At 44.9% G+C, this 17,505-nt stretch overlaps 1 protein-coding gene across 1 annotated transcript in view; it reads left to right on the forward strand.

Moving 5' to 3' along the window:
- Window positions 1-666: 666 nt before the first annotated feature.
- Window positions 667-17,505, forward strand: part of PDZRN3 (PDZ domain containing ring finger 3) — a 131,742-nt gene continuing 114,903 nt past the window's right edge. The window contains exons 1-3 of the mRNA XM_014873663.2: window positions 667-1,577; window positions 7,363-7,449; window positions 8,586-8,693. Coding sequence (XP_014729149.2) covers window positions 861-1,577; window positions 7,363-7,449; window positions 8,586-8,693 — 912 coding nt within the window. The 5' untranslated portion in view covers window positions 667-860. The remainder of the gene's footprint in view (window positions 1,578-7,362; window positions 7,450-8,585; window positions 8,694-17,505) is intronic.

Consider the following 17,505-nt stretch of genomic DNA (forward strand, 5'->3'; position numbering starts at 1 on the left):
TCACCAGAGGGCTGAGTAGTCAGCCCAGTTTCGAGTCAGCTCGTCCAGGACCTGACCCAAGGGGCGACTCCATGAGCGCCCTTTCCAAAAGCCATCACAGAGCCATTGGAGGCTTTGGGTTGGAAAGAACCTTAAACACCATCCGGTTTCAAACCTTTTCCCACACGCAAGGAGACACCTTTCACTACAGCAAGCAGCTCCGGGCTGTCCCTGTGTCCAGCCGATGTGTCCCGCATCGCTCCGAGCAATCACCCCCGTCTGTCACCGCTGCCGGCGGCCGACACCGCTCCTTCCCCGCCCGGTCTCACCTTGTCCCACCCCGCCGCGACCCTCCCTGCTCTGCCCCCCTCCCCTCCATCCCTCCCTCCTCTCCCACCGCTTCCCCATGCGCGGCCCCTTCCCCTCCCGCCGCTCTCAGCGCTGCCGCGGCCACCGCTCCGCCAGCGCGGCCCCATCACCTGCCCCTGCCGGGGGAAGGACGGGGCAGCAGCGCGGAGCCCGGCCCGCCCCTTCCCGAGACAAAGCCCCCTTGTCCGGCCGGGGGGACCCCCGGGGCTCCCGGTGGGCGGTGCCGGAGGGGCGGTGCCGGTGCCGGGGCGGGCGCTGTGCGCAGGCGGCGCCGCGGCCGCGGCTCCTTCGCGGGCGCTCCGGGACCGGCGGGGACGGGGCGCGGCCGCGGGCCGGGCCGGGGGCTCAGCTGCCTCTGGGGCGGCGGCGGGAGAGCCTCGTACTTATTGATTCCCGTTCTCCGCCTCTCTCCCGGCCGGTCTGCGCACTCCGGGTACTTTTTCTGGGTTTTTTGTTTGTTTTTTTGATTTTTTTTTTTCTTCGGTTGTTTGCGGCGGAGCGGAAGGAGGAGGATGGGGTTCGAGCTGGATCGCTTCAGCGGGGAGGTGGATCCCGACTTCAAGTGCAACCTGTGCAACAAGGTGCTGGAGGACCCGCTGACCACCCCGTGCGGACACGTCTTCTGCGCGGGCTGCGTGCTGCCCTGGGTGGTGCAGCAGGGCAGCTGCCCCGTCAACTGCCAGCGCATCTCCACCAAGGAGCTCAACCACGTCCTGCCCCTCAAGAGCCTCATCCTCAAGCTGGACATCAAGTGCGACAACCACGCGCGGGGCTGCGAGGCCGTGGTGCCGCTGCAGCACCTGGGCGAGCACGCCGAGACCTGCGACTTCTCGCCGGCCAAGTGCCGCAACCGCGGCTGCCGCCAGGTGCTCAACCTGCGCGATGTGGAAGCGCACATGCGGGAGCGCTGCGAGGCGCGGCCCGCGGGGCTGTGCGAGCAGGGCTGCGGGCTGGTGCTGACCCACGGCGAGCGCCGGGCCGGTGGCCACGGCTGCCTGCGGGCTCTGCGCGCTCACGGGGCCGCGCTGCAGGCGCGGGCGGCCGCGCTGGAGAAGGCGCTGAAGAAGGAGGCGCTGCGAGCCGGCAAGCGGGAGCAGTCGCTGCTGTCGCGGCTGGCGGCGGCACAGCTGGAGCTGCAGGTGACGGCGCTGCGCTACCAGAAGCGCTTCACGCAGTACAGCGCCCGGCTGGATGCGCTGGCCCGAGCCCGCGCAGCCTCCCCCGGCAAGGTAAGGACGGGTCCTGCGCTGCCCCGCATCCCTCGGGATGCTCCTTGTCCCGTGCGGGGTTTCTGGACATCCCATTCTGCTCCAAATCCTTTTAAATATACCTGAGCTTTGGGGTTTAATAGCCGTGATACGCCGGCTTTCTACATTCAGAATATGCTTTCTGTAAGTGCGTATTTTTAGGTGTGACCGTCATTTGCTAGCTGGACCCTGTAAGGTAACTCGCACAGAAAAGTAACAAGGTCGCGGTATTGCTGAACAGAACAGAATATGCTTTTTGTTGGTGCGTATTTTTAAGCGTGACCATCATTGCTAGCTGGACCCCGTAAGGTAACTCGCACAGAAAAGTAACAAGGTCGCGGTATTGGTGTTTTCTCTTGGTTCTCTTCCCCGAAGAAAAGTCTGTAAGTGGGATTTCCCGGGCTGGAAATGGTATTAAACCAGCAGAAATTGACTCCCAGGAGTCACACAAAGTGGAGGGAATTGGAAGAAGCTGCTGTGACCCGTTGTTTTCCAGAGCCTGATCTCACCTAGCATCCCACAATAGGGCTTCCGACAAAATGCAGGCTTCGGGATTAACTATGACGCAACTCGGACACCTCGCCAGCTATTTCAGGATCTGCAGCCATCATCTATGTAACATCCACATCCAAATACAAGACATCTGCTGTGTACTTGTGATTTCTTTCCCAGAGTCACACAGAGTTCTTTAATTAAGAAGGGAAAAATTAACTTGATTTCAACCCCCTCAAAGTTAGACCATTTATAAAATGACCAGAATCAAAAGCCAGAGCTACAACAATCCCCAAGTTTTAATTGGAATGAGGCTCCCCAGCAAGGGAAGCCCTGGAAGCCAATTATCTTTTAAATTAAGACATTCAGAGTCCTCCCAGTGACCTGGAATGTGCTACCACAGACACAGCAGTATTAAACTGTTCAAAACTGTCAGACCTCTGTATTCACACCTTTGGTAATGTTGAGGCTCTAAAAGCTATGTAAAGGAAATAAAACTTCATGTTAGAGGATTTTTTTTTTTTTAACCTTCTTAGCAATCCAGGGCAGAACCCATCCTGTTTTCTTAACTCAAACCAGAAAGTACTTCAATACTGAATGAACTGTTCTAACTTCAGGCAATACTGGGTGTGTGCTGGTCAAAATCTTGGGAACACCACTAAAATAAATTGGGGGTTCACAGTCATATCGAGATTCAGGACAGTTGTGTCTCCCCCTTTTCCTGCAGCACTTTGCCATGGCATTCTGGAGGCTTTCTGCTCCATCTCCGTTGCTGGTGGCAGGAGAGCCCTGCACACAGTCCTGCTGTCAGAAACCATCCCACCCAATCCCTGCCTCCTCATCTTTGATCTCCTTTATTCTCACACCACCCCTTCTTCGTGGCCAGTGCTGACAACGTTGGCTTTGCATCATTTAGCTCTGTACAGAGCAGGGAGCTGCTGTAACCCTGAGAGCTGCTCCTTAGCTGCAAATGTTCGTGGCACATATTTTCAGCAATACTTTCTATCAGATTTATGGCTCCAGCTGGCCCAGAGCCCTGTGCTGGGTCCAGCCCGGTTACAAAGGGCTGTTATGCAGTTCTCTGGAGCAGCCACCAGTCTGAGGAAGGCTGGAAGGTGGAAGGTGTCGTGTCACCACAGCCACTGGGCCAGCAGTCAGTCAGTTCTGTGCCTTGCACAGCGTTTTGGGCAGCTGGCCAACACTCACAGCTCTGCTGCCCAGCTCCCAGACAAGCACAAATAGCAAACTTGCATCTTTGTGACCCAGAGAGTTTAGTGAAAGACCCGTGGTCATCACCTAGTGCAGGGGATGCTTTCCCACTTTGGGGCTGTGGCAGGCTTCCAAGTTTGGGGTTGTTTTCTCAGACAGTAGCACAGACTGTGCAGGAACACTCAGCAGGACCTATAAATCTGCCTAAGGATTATGTCCCTGAACACAGGGATTAGAGGTATGGCAGTGTGAAATAACCAGTTTGCTGTAATTATTTAAATTATGACCATTATTCATATTTCATATATTCTCAGATGTAGTAGTTTGGTCTATGCTAAACACGAGTAGGCTGAGCACCAAAAATCTGGGTTCATAAGTGGTGATTACAGGACTTACTGTGGGATGTTCTGGCTCCTCTGTAAATGGAGAAAAAGGATTTTCTGACTTTTCCTGCCTGATGGCTGCTTGTTGCTGTAGATGTAGAACCAATCCAGAATAAATCAGATGACATGTCCTGTAGTCAAAACAGAAAAAATGCCCATGTACAGTTGTGTTTAAATGCTTAGTCAAAGAGGAAATACGATATTGAGTGACTTCAGACCATTCTTTACTCTAATTAGACATTAATGACCATTCTTTAAAGACCCAAATTTGTGGTCCCTTGGCAGCTTTGGAGACCCAGGTCAGGATTCTCCTTAGCATAGACTTTGTGAGGCTGGCTGAATCACAGCTTTGCTGTGCTTTCATCAACCATTTCTGAGGTGAGTTCTATAACACCACCACAACCATATTGAGAGAAGACATAAATAAATATATATTTTATGCACACACTCATCTGTAAGCATCTCACAATTTTTTAAGACCCTTAAGCAGGTAGATGTGCCTTAAGTGACCCCAGTTGTGTTATCTATGTGTATTATCACTGAGGGAACATGAATTTTTCTGTGTACAGTTCAAATGTTTATTCAGAGAATGACTGTTTATTCCTTGGTGGAGAGAGGAGAGGCTTACTGAGGATGAGCTTGAGGAGGGAGTGGGAGAGAAGGTGGTGTGTCTCAAAAGTAGTATTTCCTTTGATCAGACATGTCAATCCTAAAATATCAAAGTCTAAACAATCAAGAAAAAAACTTGTATAATTCAAACAAGGCTTAATCCTTGGTGAAACACAGCACTGTGCACACCTCTTGATAAGCTGATCTGGTCAATCCCTTATTTACACAAAGTCCTTTGGGAAGGAACGAGGGGAGAGGCAATCAGAAGCAGTTGAGAGCCCAGGGAGGAAACTCTTGTGCTCTCCTGGCAAGCAGAGACTCCAGTCAGACAGAGACTGGCTTTAAATGGATCAGCCAGGCAAGAACCAGTTATGAGGTGACATTCAGGACCTCTGCGGTGGTGGTGACACAGATTTGAATTCTGTAAGAGGCAGATGAAGTCCTTTAAAACAAGGTGATGTGTTTTTCTCAGCCTGTCCCTGGCAGGATGGGCCAGGCTGGTCCTTTGACCAGTGAACAAGGAGCTGAGGTTCCTCCTCTGCTGAGGACAGACCTCCTCAGCCACAGCACTACCAAAGAAATTAATCTTCACTGTCTAAAGGGAAAGGCAGTCTATTAGTGCACATTACTCAGCTGGGAAGTACAGTAATTTCAAGAATTATGTTTAAGAGTTCTGTTCAGCTGTGGGAATACAACATGCCAGGAACCATCAGGTCTGCTGCTGGAGCAGCTGCCGGGGCAGGGCTGGCCCCTGGCCACCACATTTCCACAGTTACCTCACTGTTTAATGACTGCTCTGCTGGAACACCACATCTTGGAGGGGGAGAGAAAGGCAGAGCCCTGGAAAAATCATTTGCATCGTGGCTTCCTGATGAAGAGAAGGAGGAGGTTGTTGAAGGGGTGGTTGGGAGCTGAGACGTGGATGTGCAGAAGTGTCAGAGCCAGGTGCTGCTGCCTCCCCGGGTCGGGCACTTCTGCACCCATGGTGGGGCTGGAGCTCTGCAACGTGACTGCTGCCTTGGGGAGCATGGAGTCTGCACAAAGCCACCAGAAAAACCTGGAAATGTCTTTAAAACCCCTGTAGACAGAAGTACTTTTTCAGACGTGCCTACAGAAAGCTGCATTAGTTGTTTCTTTTCTCTCACAGCCCGACTGATCCAATCCCACCTGCTCTAACCCTTGTTCAGCCAGGTAGAAAAGTGTCAAATCAAAGCCAAATAAGGAGGCTTTAATGAAAACAGGCAACTCTAATTATTGAAAGTGTCTTGAGAGCAATGTTGTAGTTGTTTTTTGATTATTCTAATTGATTTGCCTTCTAAAATAGGAATCATAGAAGGAAACAGTCGTGCTAGCATGTGCTTTTCTTTCAAATGCAGAATCATCAGTCCTTCAAAGTGGTTTCACGGGACTGGAAATTTGTTCCTTGAAATCCTGTCTGAGGTTTGGGTCTGTAGATTTGCAGGGAAATAGATTTTACTTCATTTTTCAGTCCTCTTCTGGGTACCTGGTTCCCACTGCTGCCAAGTGCAGGCAGATTCAAATAAAATCAGTTTGTTCATGTTGCTCTGTATCAGGTCCAAGTCTATTTATTACTCGATCATTAGGGAAGATAATGATCAGAAGGTGACGTGGGAGTTGTAGAGCACGTTCTCAGGTGGAGTTGTTGGTGCAGTTCCCCGTGCAGGAGCTCGGATTCTGTGGTCAGTGGAGCTCTGCCAGTTCACACTGCCAGGGAACTGGGCTCCTTATCATCCCCAGATCTGTGGGAGTAATTCACTAATCCAGGATTACTTTGACATTTTTTATGACTTTAATAGACATTAATATTTGATTGACAACTTCAAATTGACATGTTAGAGGAAAAATGCACAAACTAAAACCATCTGCGTTGAATTACAGTGTAACTGTTGCAATTTTTGTCATTAATTGGTTATGAAAACCAGACTTGTAAGATAACTTCCTCAAACTTTTTTTTGTGTTCATAACTTTTTCACCCTTTGAATAAAACAAAGAAAATGGTTTTGGAGGTAGAAAAGTTCATCTGTATCTCTAGATGCACATACTGATCCTATTCTGAAATCTAAATGTTGTTTTTCAGAGGGTTTTTCATAGTGCTCTGCTGTTGCTTGTTGTGCTGGAAATAACTAGACTGAAACTGAAGAGAGAGAGCATTGTGAACTTTTAGTTGTCTTTAACAGTTCATGCACTTAGTTTTGTGTCTATAAAAGTTAATAGGCCTAAGTAGCATCCCTGTGTCATAAAGGACATTTTGTAGGAGTTTGTAGTTAGAAACAAGGATAACAGAGCCTTTTCACACAGCCTCCCAAATATTACATGTCCTCCCAGTATATCTTTGTTGTATACTGTTTATCCAGAAAACTGTTCACTGCAGAATTTCATATTTTGGGGGATTAACATAATGATTTTCAGTGATGGAAGATTTCTGTTTTGCTAGTCTTAAAATGCCAAGGAAAAAAAATAATTATGCACAGTAGGTGCTGTGAATAACAATTGCCCTTCTGGGCCTGTGGCAGAATTTCTAGCAGTTTTGTTTAATGCTGTTTTCTAAAGGTCTGCTGAGATTTTTTTTTTGTTTGATACTGTTTAAAACAATGTCACTTAAAGTCATGCAGTCAGCAGGAGAGAGAGGCAATGCAAGGATCCAGCCCTGAGATTCAGTCGCCTCCAAGCAGTGGAAAAGTCAAAGAGTTTGACTACTGGAAACGTGGAGTATTTTACATAACACATCACATATGACTGGGTCAAGTAGTTGCAGGAACCAGCATTGCATATAAACCCCTTCTGTTGCTGTTAAGTGTCTCACTGTAGATCTCAATAAAAAAGACACATAAATCTTAGGGGAGGTTCTGCTGCTGGAGCTCAGTGGGGTGGCTGGAGCAGCCACTGGGAGCTGCAAAGTTATTCCAAACATTTGTCTCCAAACTGCAAGGGGATTAAAAAAAAAAAAAAAAAAAGAGAAAACAACCCAGCAAAAAACCTGGGTGGAAGTATTACCTGTCCTGTTTTACCCCCCTACACACAATGTTTTGAATGTGTTTATCTGTTCTTTGTAGGGTGAAGAAACCAAAGCTCTGACTCTGGTCCTTCATCGGGACTCTGGATCTCTTGGATTTAATATTATTGGTGGCCGGCCGTGCGTGGTATGTTAATTGTTAAAATATGTTTGCCCTTTCCAGTTGGGAAAAGCATGTGGGTCAACACTTAGGGGAAAAAAATGTTGCTGACAAGCATTTGGTCCTCTTGGGATCCTTTCAGAGCAGTTCTTCCATTGAGATTGCATGGATGTCTATTATCTATGCTGCCTTTTCTCTCACTGCCTGTTTATTCTTGCATACCATCACAGCCAGCACCACTAATCCTGCTGCAGTGCCACTCCCAAAATGATAACACCCACTGTGTCTCTTTCTCAGACCGTACTGCTGTGAAGTTCATGAGTTGAGAGCCACAACTTTAGCCCCTTTCATTAAAAAAAAACAAATTATTTACTCTCCTTTCCACCAGAAACCCAGCAGCCCTCTGTGCAGGTGAAGGGATGGAACTTAAACAGCCTGGTTTGGAATTGTGTGATTTCAGCAGATGTTTCCTGCACCACACACTCACTAATGTATTTTTTCGGGATGCTTGTTGGCTGGAGCTGCTGCATATGACTTTAATTACATCAAGGAGTGGATTATACCTTGTCCTAGTAATTTAGAAAGTATTCAGAACTACTTCTTGGCTGCTCAGAAATCTGACATTAATCATGATTTATTCCTAGTGAATTCACTTGAAAGTTATTCTTTCTTTAGAGTTTTTCAACTTTCTGAGACATTGTTCTGCACTGGTAGAAGCACAACACACAGGAATATGAAAATGCCTTGTTAGGTGTTTTCATGGGTTTATTTTCAAGTCTCCAGGGGGAAAACTGTGCAACTAAAAATGAAAATTGCACCGTGTTGTCTTTATGTTTGTCTTGTTGTCTTATGTTTGATGTTCAAGCACGCTGTGTCTCACTAGATTTTGTTAGGAAAATAATTGTAATGACAGTTACTCCTGAGATGGCATAAGTCAAAGAAAAATGATTATCAAGCAACCAATTTACCTAATGGAAGTCTGTCCCTGGTTGCTTAATCTTTCAGACTCGGAGTATCAGGTGTTCTCATTAGCACAAAGCAATTCCATATTAAGACAGCAGTAAGAATATTTCTCTCAAATTAGTGCACTGTTGTGACATGGAGCAGCTTCAGCTGAGGCAGATGAGAGGGACAATAATGTGTTTTCCTTTTCATCCTTGAAGGACAATCAGGATGGGTCATCGAGTGAAGGAATTTTTGTATCCAAAATAGTTGACACTGGGCCTGCTGCTAAGGAAGGAGGGCTGCAAATCCACGACAGGATTATGGAGGTATGAGAATACACTGCCTTTTCACACTGCAAGCTCAGGTCTTCACATGGCATGTTTGCTGGGGCTCTGGGAGAAGTGCACCGTGGTAAACACTGTCTAGAAGATGTGTCTGTGAAAATATGCTGGGCTTGATGCAGTGCTGACCTCCAGGGCTTTAGGTATAGTCCTTCCCTAAATATAGAAACCAGATTATGGATGGTATGTGCATGTCCTGACTTTCTGAGGAGCTTGCATCTCTCTGGTATGCCACAGATAGTTCTTTTTTTAAGCTGTTGGAAACTTGGAAGTTATTTAGTTAAAACCATATGTGAAATATCTGTGGTGTAAAGCACGACATTATTTTTTTCTTGGTATTTAAGTTTTGAATGGTCAGAGAAAATTCCACTCTGTGATTTCTCCATGGTTTATCATGAACCTAAGTAACTGCTTTAATGTTGTTTGTTACATTACTTAGATTGGAGTCTGAATTTCTCATTTTGCCAAAGTCTTGACCTCTAAATAAATAAATAAATAAATAAATAAAAAGCTCTTCCTGTGAAGGAGATGGTTGCATGAAACTTTTCTCTAAATTTGCAGCGAGCAATTTTTTTTTTTTTGGGGGGGGTGCTGAGAGATCAAGAAAAAGGTTCATTTACATGAAACAAAATGCAGCTGACGGTGAGTCAGTTCCCGTTGTTTGGCATTCTGCAGTTAAGAAAAAGTCTTCCTCACTGTCTTATTTTTGTAGGCTGGAGAAACTTTGAGAGTCTATTGTTCAAAAAGATAAGTGCAGTGTTTGTTGCCAAGGATATCATGGAGCAGCCAGTTTCTCTAAGTAATGGAATTCCATTGCTCTTATGTTTTGCAAATGAGCAATAAACAGCTGTTAAGGATTTTCTGTTGGCAGGGGACAAAGTGTATTTGCCTTTTTCTGTACTGTTATGGCAAACCGTATTCACAATTTAGTAAGAGTATAAAATATTAATTAAGTTTCTTCATATGGGAAAGGATGGAGCCACAGTAGCAGAACTATAAAAAGATAAGAAGCTGAGCTGTGAAATGATCCAGAGTTGCTCAAACTCTGTGTGTGATGTAACAGAATTGCGAGAAGGTCTGGACATTTTTGTGAGAACTCTGTGATTTTGTTTGAACTGAAAGGTTTCCCATAAGCCTGAATTTCCCCACAGCCTCCTTGGAAAGCTGACATCCGTTTGTGAAGCAATGCACGGTCACATAAACCAAACAACCACATGAAAACCAAAACTCTGGGAGGTGAAATACCCCAAGGTTAGGGCATGTCCTGGTCTCTGGTTCAGGCTCTGTGAGCACTGTCACAGCTGGGGAAGTGACCCTGGCTCACAGTGCAGGGACAAGGACAGCCAGCCTCCATGGGCACCATCTCCTCCTTTCTGAATTGATTTTGGCTCCCCGAGCTCGGTGTTGGTCCAGGCTGTGTCCAGAGGAGGGACAGAGGGGACAGACTGGGTGAGCCTTCCTGCCCTGTCCCCTCCCTGAGCAGAGCCACGCCTGTGCCAGCAGTGTTTGTGCAGAGCCTTTTGCACAGCTCAAGCTGCATTTTCAAAGAGACAAGCCCAGAACAAAGACATTAGAGCGATTTGTTGGATTAATAACAGCCAAGGGTAGCAGGAACCCACGTGTTGACACGGGGCTGACATGTGTTGACAGCTCTTGTTGTGCTGACCACAAACTCATTGTCATATTCACTCTTCTCACCTCTAAATATACACAAAATGCTGATGAAAATGGAGCCCATTGTTCCCCAAGGTTTGGCTTTGGGTGCCTCCAGATCAGCATCTCACTCTGGATCAGGAGTGTCCTGTGGAAGCCTTGAGTGGTGCCCAGCTAATGTGGTTTGATTCCCATTGTGGAGCAGTCTCCAAGAGTGCTAAGTGAATTCTTTTTTAGATAAATTTATTTGTTTCATGCAGCCCAGCCACTACAGGCATCCAGTTCACAGCACTAGACTGGAGTGCTCAAAAGGAGAGCCCTCAAAATGCAGATACTGTGGACACCAGCTCCTGAGAGCAGCTGTCTCATCCTGTGTTCTGTGCAGTTTATATTTAGCACATTTTATCTAACCTTGCTCTGGGTAAGGAAAAAGGGGATACCTCCTGCATCAAGGCATCTAAGTGAGCTTTTTCATCCTAATGCCCGATTATTTTAGATAATTGAAATACCTGTAAGCTGTCTAGATGAGAATTAGTAATGGCCAGTAGTGGTGTCCTTGTAGAGGCAAGTTTTTTTTATAACCTTCACACTGTCAAAGTTTTGATTTGGGAGTTTGACTCAAAAATGAGTTACAGATGTAGCTGTAACTAGGAGGACACAGCTGGAGAACTTGGCACAGAGCAGAGCATCCTAGCAGGTCACATTTGCTTTCAAAAGCATAGAAATGGTGAGGAAAGAGGGCAACTTACTTCTCTAGAACTGAATTTAGTTCTTTAGAACTTAACTTGTTTATTCAATATTTAGGTTTTATGTATCATCAGCGTGATTCTAAATAGACTCTTCCACAAAGAATTCTTATTCCAATATCAGATGCTGAGCATAACATCTCCCTAATTAATTCCAGCATCCATCACAGAGAATTTACAATGAAGTGAAACATGAATCATTCGATTTCCTTTTGGAAAATGTTTCTTTGCTGCAGATCTTCTGGTGGATGTGTTTTGGAGCACATGTAAAATAAGAGCGTCACTTCTCGTTTTCAGAACTGCCACAACATTGCTAATTACTGAGCAGGGATTAGGCAGAGTGAAATACAGACACATCCAGGGTACTGCTCAGGGCTGACAGCAGAAGCATTTTTTATTGCTGTTTGCTTGCAAATTCTATCCCCTGACAATTTGATCCAGAGATAGCCTTGGAATTATGTCAGAGATAATTTTTAAACATATTTTCCTTATGTAATTTGGATTTCCTGTTCGACATTTTTCAGGAGGTTAAATGCAAAGTTAATCAGGTTTATGAATTGACTTGAATTTTCTTTAATAGCAATTTCTTGGCCCTTTTCATGTCACTGAAATAAGTAATGGCACTGTGAAGTCTATGTTGCTACTGCTAAATGACAAAAATCAAGATGAATGTTGCATGGTCTGTACTACTCAGTCATCAGAGCAGCATGTAACAAATACAGAGAAATAGCCTTTTTCTTGTATTTTGTTTTACAGAATCTGTTGAATAATGATCTTTAGTGCTTACATAGGACTGTGATGATTATGCTGTGGCTGTTAAATGCTCAGTAATTTCCCCTCACTGTTTAATAAGATCCTTACTCTGTAAATGGGTAATCTGAGGCACAGAGGGAAAGAAGTTCTAGAAGTTCTTGCCAGATTAAAGATTTGGATTTTGGTGGTTTTGTGACTTCTCTATGTAAACCAAAGCTTCTTACCTGTATCTATTCTCAGATCTTTCACAAGGACTTTAAGAGTAAGGAAGTCACGATTTTAGGAGATTTCCTCTGCTTTGACTACACATTTTTCATGCAGTTCTGTATTTGTACATGCAAAGCCAGCAGCTGATTTCAGCTGGTGATTTACTGAGGTATTGTTAAGATGTTCCATAGCAAATTGCCACGTTAAAAACATGCTGAAACTATTGATTTTTTTCTGCAAAGGAATTACTGTTCTCATAGATTTCATTTTTGTCAGGGTAACAAAATGGTCCTAATTTCCTCTCTCAACAGAAGTTGGTTCAGGTCCCAGCCCTGAATGCCTCTATGCAGCTGCTTGGCATTTCTTAAGACAAAAATCATTTTTTCATAGCTTTTATTTTTAAGCACATCAGCCCTGAAAGATTATAAATTAAATCTGGCATTCTCTTCTCGCTAACTGGTAAACTTGTTTGTTTAGCTCTGGGACTGCTTGGGAAGAAGGAGGCTTTTGAAAAGGCTGACTGCTCAGCACCTTGAGAAGTTTGCAGCACAATTAGGGTACTGTTGAGGCAGTATAAACTGTCACAGCTTTGCTGAAACCTGCAGGATTTATTCCATCTGGGACTCGCCCGGTGTTTCATGCTGCTCACAGGAAGGATCATTAGTTTAGGAGTTGAGAACACGTCTTAGTTCATTTGATTGATTTTCCCCAAAGCACACTCATGTGCTACAAATTACAGGCTGCTTTTCCAGGACGTGCATTTCTTCACAGATTACACACGAGAACAATGAAACTTTTTAGCAAATCTTGTGGATGTACAAACAAAATTTCCCTGTTTGCCCTGTAGTAAGTGTGGTGTTTTGGCAGAGCCACTTTCTGCTCGCAGGAGGGGGTTAGGTGGATTTCAGGGAGATTAATTTGGTAGCTGCGTTCACAGCACAGCCTCTCAAAAGTCACATCAGCACAGAGAAATCCAGCAGCCACGGAGGAACGGCAGGAAAGGACACTCTGGCAGGAGCATGGTGAACCTTTCCCTGCCAGTGACACAGAGGGAGGCAAGGATGGCTTTAAAGCTGAGTGAATGAATAAAAGAAGAGGCATTCCTCGTGGTCTGCTGGTGCGTGCTGGTCTCGTTTTTCCAGCACACTGAGCCTGTGGCTGAAAGGGCTCAGTGTATTATTGCCCTGCCTGTGCTGCCCGGGGTGCCCTGCTCACCTACCACCACTCACAGGCAGCCCCCACAAATCACCACTCCATAAAATTACAGTCTGAACACCGCCTTCCATTTCTGATCTGCTGGTGAGCACTGTTTAAAAGGATGCCAGCTCTAGCAGGATAATCCTGCAGCTCCTTGCGGGACACTCGGTGCCAGCTGAGCTCTGACAGGGACATGGACTAAACAGCATTGTCATGAGTGGAAAATTCAGCTCTGCCAGCAAGATTTACTGTGCAGCCCCGTACGCTCAGGAATTAATTTTCTAGAAGAAAACATTTTCAGACAGTGACTTAAAATTGGCTGTGCAGCTCCTGCCGGGACACGAGAGCGTTTGTGGGGAGAGCACGGCGGGGCAGCGAGTGCAGCTCCAGCAGAGTCAGCTCTTTCTGGAGTTTATGCTCCCAGAAAACTTTCCAAAGCCTTTGTCCATATCTGTTAATGGTGTCTCACAAAGCAGCCTGTGCTAAAACATAGATCCCACAGCTTGGTGGAAAGGGAGGAATAATAACCCGAAGAGGAAAATGTAAATGAAAACAGGCGGCCTTGGTTATCGCTGCGTTTTTTGGGTTTTTTTTTCCTCTCATAAATTTATTTCTCTGATTTCATAGAGAGCACGACAGGCTGAGCTGTGGCAGGGAGGTGGGGAAAGCAGGGGGATGAGCCAGAGAATGAACCAAAGAGGTACAACGGGATTTCTACACTAAATACTGTAATATTGTTCTTCCCACAAACAAAATCGGAAAAATAAATTGGATGGAACGAAAATATAAGTGTTGCAAATAAAAAAAGCAATGTTGTTTCAAATATTATGGGCCAACACTCTCTGACCTGCAGACTGCAGAGCTCAGGTTATAAGAACATTTTGTGCTGCAACTTTTGAAAAGGTCCTGTGTGGGTTCCTCTTAAATTTCCACACCATCTTATTATTTCTTCTTTTTAATAGAAGTCCACATCATGCTGACCCTAAGAATAATGTGGGCATTTTGAGTCTGTGGAAGCTTAGAATATTGTTCTCAAGGGTGTGTTGAATGAATAAGAGGTAATTAAATTATAAAAAAAAAAAGAAACAAGCTCTCTTAAACTCAGGAATAGATCCCTTATGTGTAACACATCTTAAATTAATGGGATTATGGTCTGGAGTCCTCTCTCCCCTGCACTTCCCTCTACTCTTGCTTTCCTTGCTCACACAGTCTCCTTGAAAACAACCATTTCTTTAGGCAGCATGAAATCTGTCCCATAAAACCTTCAGTGCTCTCGAGATGGGGACCACGACAGCTGTGCACAAATCAGGACAAGAATTGCCACTGCTGGAACTGGGAGGAATGCCTTTTCTGGGATGGAGCATCCACAGTCCTTGCAGGGAAGCTAAATAATGTTGCTCGTGTTTGTGTTGGAATTGCAGTTAAACAGGAAATAGCTCTTGAGAAAAAGGAGAGTCAATTATGAGGAATTTGCTTTCCAGGTTGGATCCTTTTGCCTTGAACTTTTTGTTACTCTAAGGTTGGAAAAATTGGGAGAAAAGTCCTGCTGACACAATGCTTTAAAACACAGTGAAAGTCACAGGTTATTTAGCAAATGTTGCTTCTCATTGGTGTGGTTAACTTGTGTGGGACCACAATGAACAAGATTGGAGAGGAAATGCAAACTGCTTTGGTGATTTCCAGTCAAATCTCACATGAAGTCAGGGACTCACTCCCCTGACTCCTGTGGTGCTGATTCCAGAGCTCATGAATTCCTTCCTCCACCCTCCCTCAGCTGTGTTTACCATTTTCTGCTAAACCAATCCATGCTGATGGCCTGGATAATCCAGATCTGGGTGGGTGTGAGGCAGAGAGAGGCTGTCCCAAGGCTGCTGTGCACAAATCCTTGCTTGGGACCTGGGACAGTTTGTGATGGATTCAAAATACAAAGCACCTGATAAAGCTAGAATTTGGGGTTAGGAATTAGTACTCTCTCAAACAAGTGAAAAATAGCTGGGTCATCCTCTCTAGCTCATCAGAGACAAACGTGTCAGACTCCAACAAATGTTGGGCCATTTTAAAGGATGTTCATATAGCATATAACAATGGGACAATTTAATCTTTTCATTTATGGTACAATTCTTTGCATTTTAAATCATCTTGTCAGTTTTCCACATTTCAAGCCAAACCATTATGATTAACTGTTAGGTCTTATTTTTAGATTTTTGAATCTTTTTAGAGAAAACACACAGAATGTCCTATCAACTATTTTCACACATTTGGTATCATAATTGGGCAATCAAGCACAATTATCCTTAATTTAGTACATATGTGGCACATTACCATGCCAATTGGGTTAAAGATGTGCATGAACTAAGTGCAAATTAACTGACAAAGGGAGCAAGCTCAGACCAGCAGCTATCAAAAGGCACTTGAGTCACATTTGCATAACTCCTCATTTGGAATTAAAAACGGAATTTGTTCAGCAAACGTGAAAAATGCCAAGTGTGGGAGAATGACCAAATCTTCCTGGGGATCCCAAATCCTGATCCTGCAGCTGAACCCTGGTTAATTCGGGTGGAGTTTTCTGCAGAACAAGAGCATGGTGCTGTTCTAATGAGAAGCACAAAAAGTCTCTCCTGCCTAGTGGGTTTTGTCGTTTTAATGACAAATAAGGTGTTTAGTAGTAAACAAAATCTTTTCCAGTACTGGGCGTGGGGGTTTTTGTATGTTTTATCAAAGGTGCCAAATGTGAGGGCATGGTAGGACAAGAAACACTCCAGACAGGAAAAGCTGGAAAAGGAGAGTGCTCAATAGAAGTTTATCAAATGTACTTTAGCAAATTGTATGGCAGTTATGGCTTTAGATTCACATTCTCCTTCATACATGAGACGTTTTCCTTTGCTTAATTAATTAATTCTTTACACTATGAAAAATTATCCAAAATTTACTGCAGTTCTGGGCTTTAGACATTGGTGACAACTTAGCAGAATTGGGAATTTAGTTCCAACCTTGTTGACTGCTGCTTTACTTTCTGTATGTTTTGATAAATTTCAAAACAATGTAACCTGACTGCTTAATGTTCCACTGCAAAGTGCAACTACAGGACTTGTAAAGTTTTTAGGCTCTCATAAATACAAATGGGACTGGGCTGACAATAATAGCAGTTGAAGATTTTTGCTTCACCACTGGGGCTTTTAAATGAGAGCAGTATTTGATTATGCATTTTTAGCATCCAAATTGAATTTGTGTTAACTTTCATTTAAAGGTGTGCCATCTTAAAAGAAGCTTCTATCTGTGAAGTCTTACATCTTTACCTCTGAAAGGCGCATTTGGGGCGTGTGGGGGAATTTTACATCCAGAAAGGAAAGCTGAGCCTTTGGGGGGTGAAGGAGGAGTGGTACAGAAGGGCTGAGCAGGAAATGGTGGAGACACATCCCATCCCTGTGTGCATGACAAGGAACGTCCCTTTTGTGAGGGACCAGGGCATTCCTACTCCCAAAAACTGCAAAGTGTCTTCTCTCCAGCTTAATTTGTGCATTAAATGTGCTTCAGCTGTGTGGAGCAGGTGGAAAAAGAGGCAGAGTATGGAAAACAGTATCTTTTGTTACTGCAAGCCCCTTGTCCACAGTCTAATTGAGCCTGGTGTTAAAATACTCTTTAAAATAAAAAAATCACTAATTTATAGATGCCTTATTGTAGGGTTGGACCTGTGGATCTCAGGGACAGCATCCCTGCAGTCTTTCCTCTCTACCCTTCCCCAGAATTCCTGGCACAATTCTCATCCACAGCCCCAGAGGAGTATCCAGAGCTCCATTATCTGCTCCATTTAACAGCAGTACAAAATTAATCCTGTTTGGACAGAGATTAGATGGCTTATGAAGAGCTGTGTCTGGTCTCTTCAGTGTGGTGAATTTTATCTTGTAAGGTTTGCATTTAATCTTTATTACTTTTTGCCATCATCCACATGGCTTTGAAGGTCAGGAAAGTTTGCAAAGCTGAGAGCAAGGAGCAGGTTTGGGGATGGAGCCTGGCTCAGGATCCAGTTTAATTCCTGCACAGATTTTCAAAAGACAGGAGCCACAGGTGCTCAGTCCTGGAAAATACCACAAGACAGTTGGGAGTACTGGAATCCCATCTCCAGTTATCAAACAGATAAAATCACTGGATGTTTCCAAGGATTGTGGCATGGCTGAGGTTGGAGAGGATTTTTGGGGAGCAGCTAATCCAACCCCAGATCCCAGCAGGGTCAGCCAGAGCCT

This window comes from Sturnus vulgaris, chromosome 11, assembly GCF_052056855.1.
Source record: "Sturnus vulgaris isolate bStuVul1 chromosome 11, bStuVul1.hap1, whole genome shotgun sequence".
Lineage (NCBI taxonomy): Eukaryota > Metazoa > Chordata > Aves > Passeriformes > Sturnidae > Sturnus > Sturnus vulgaris.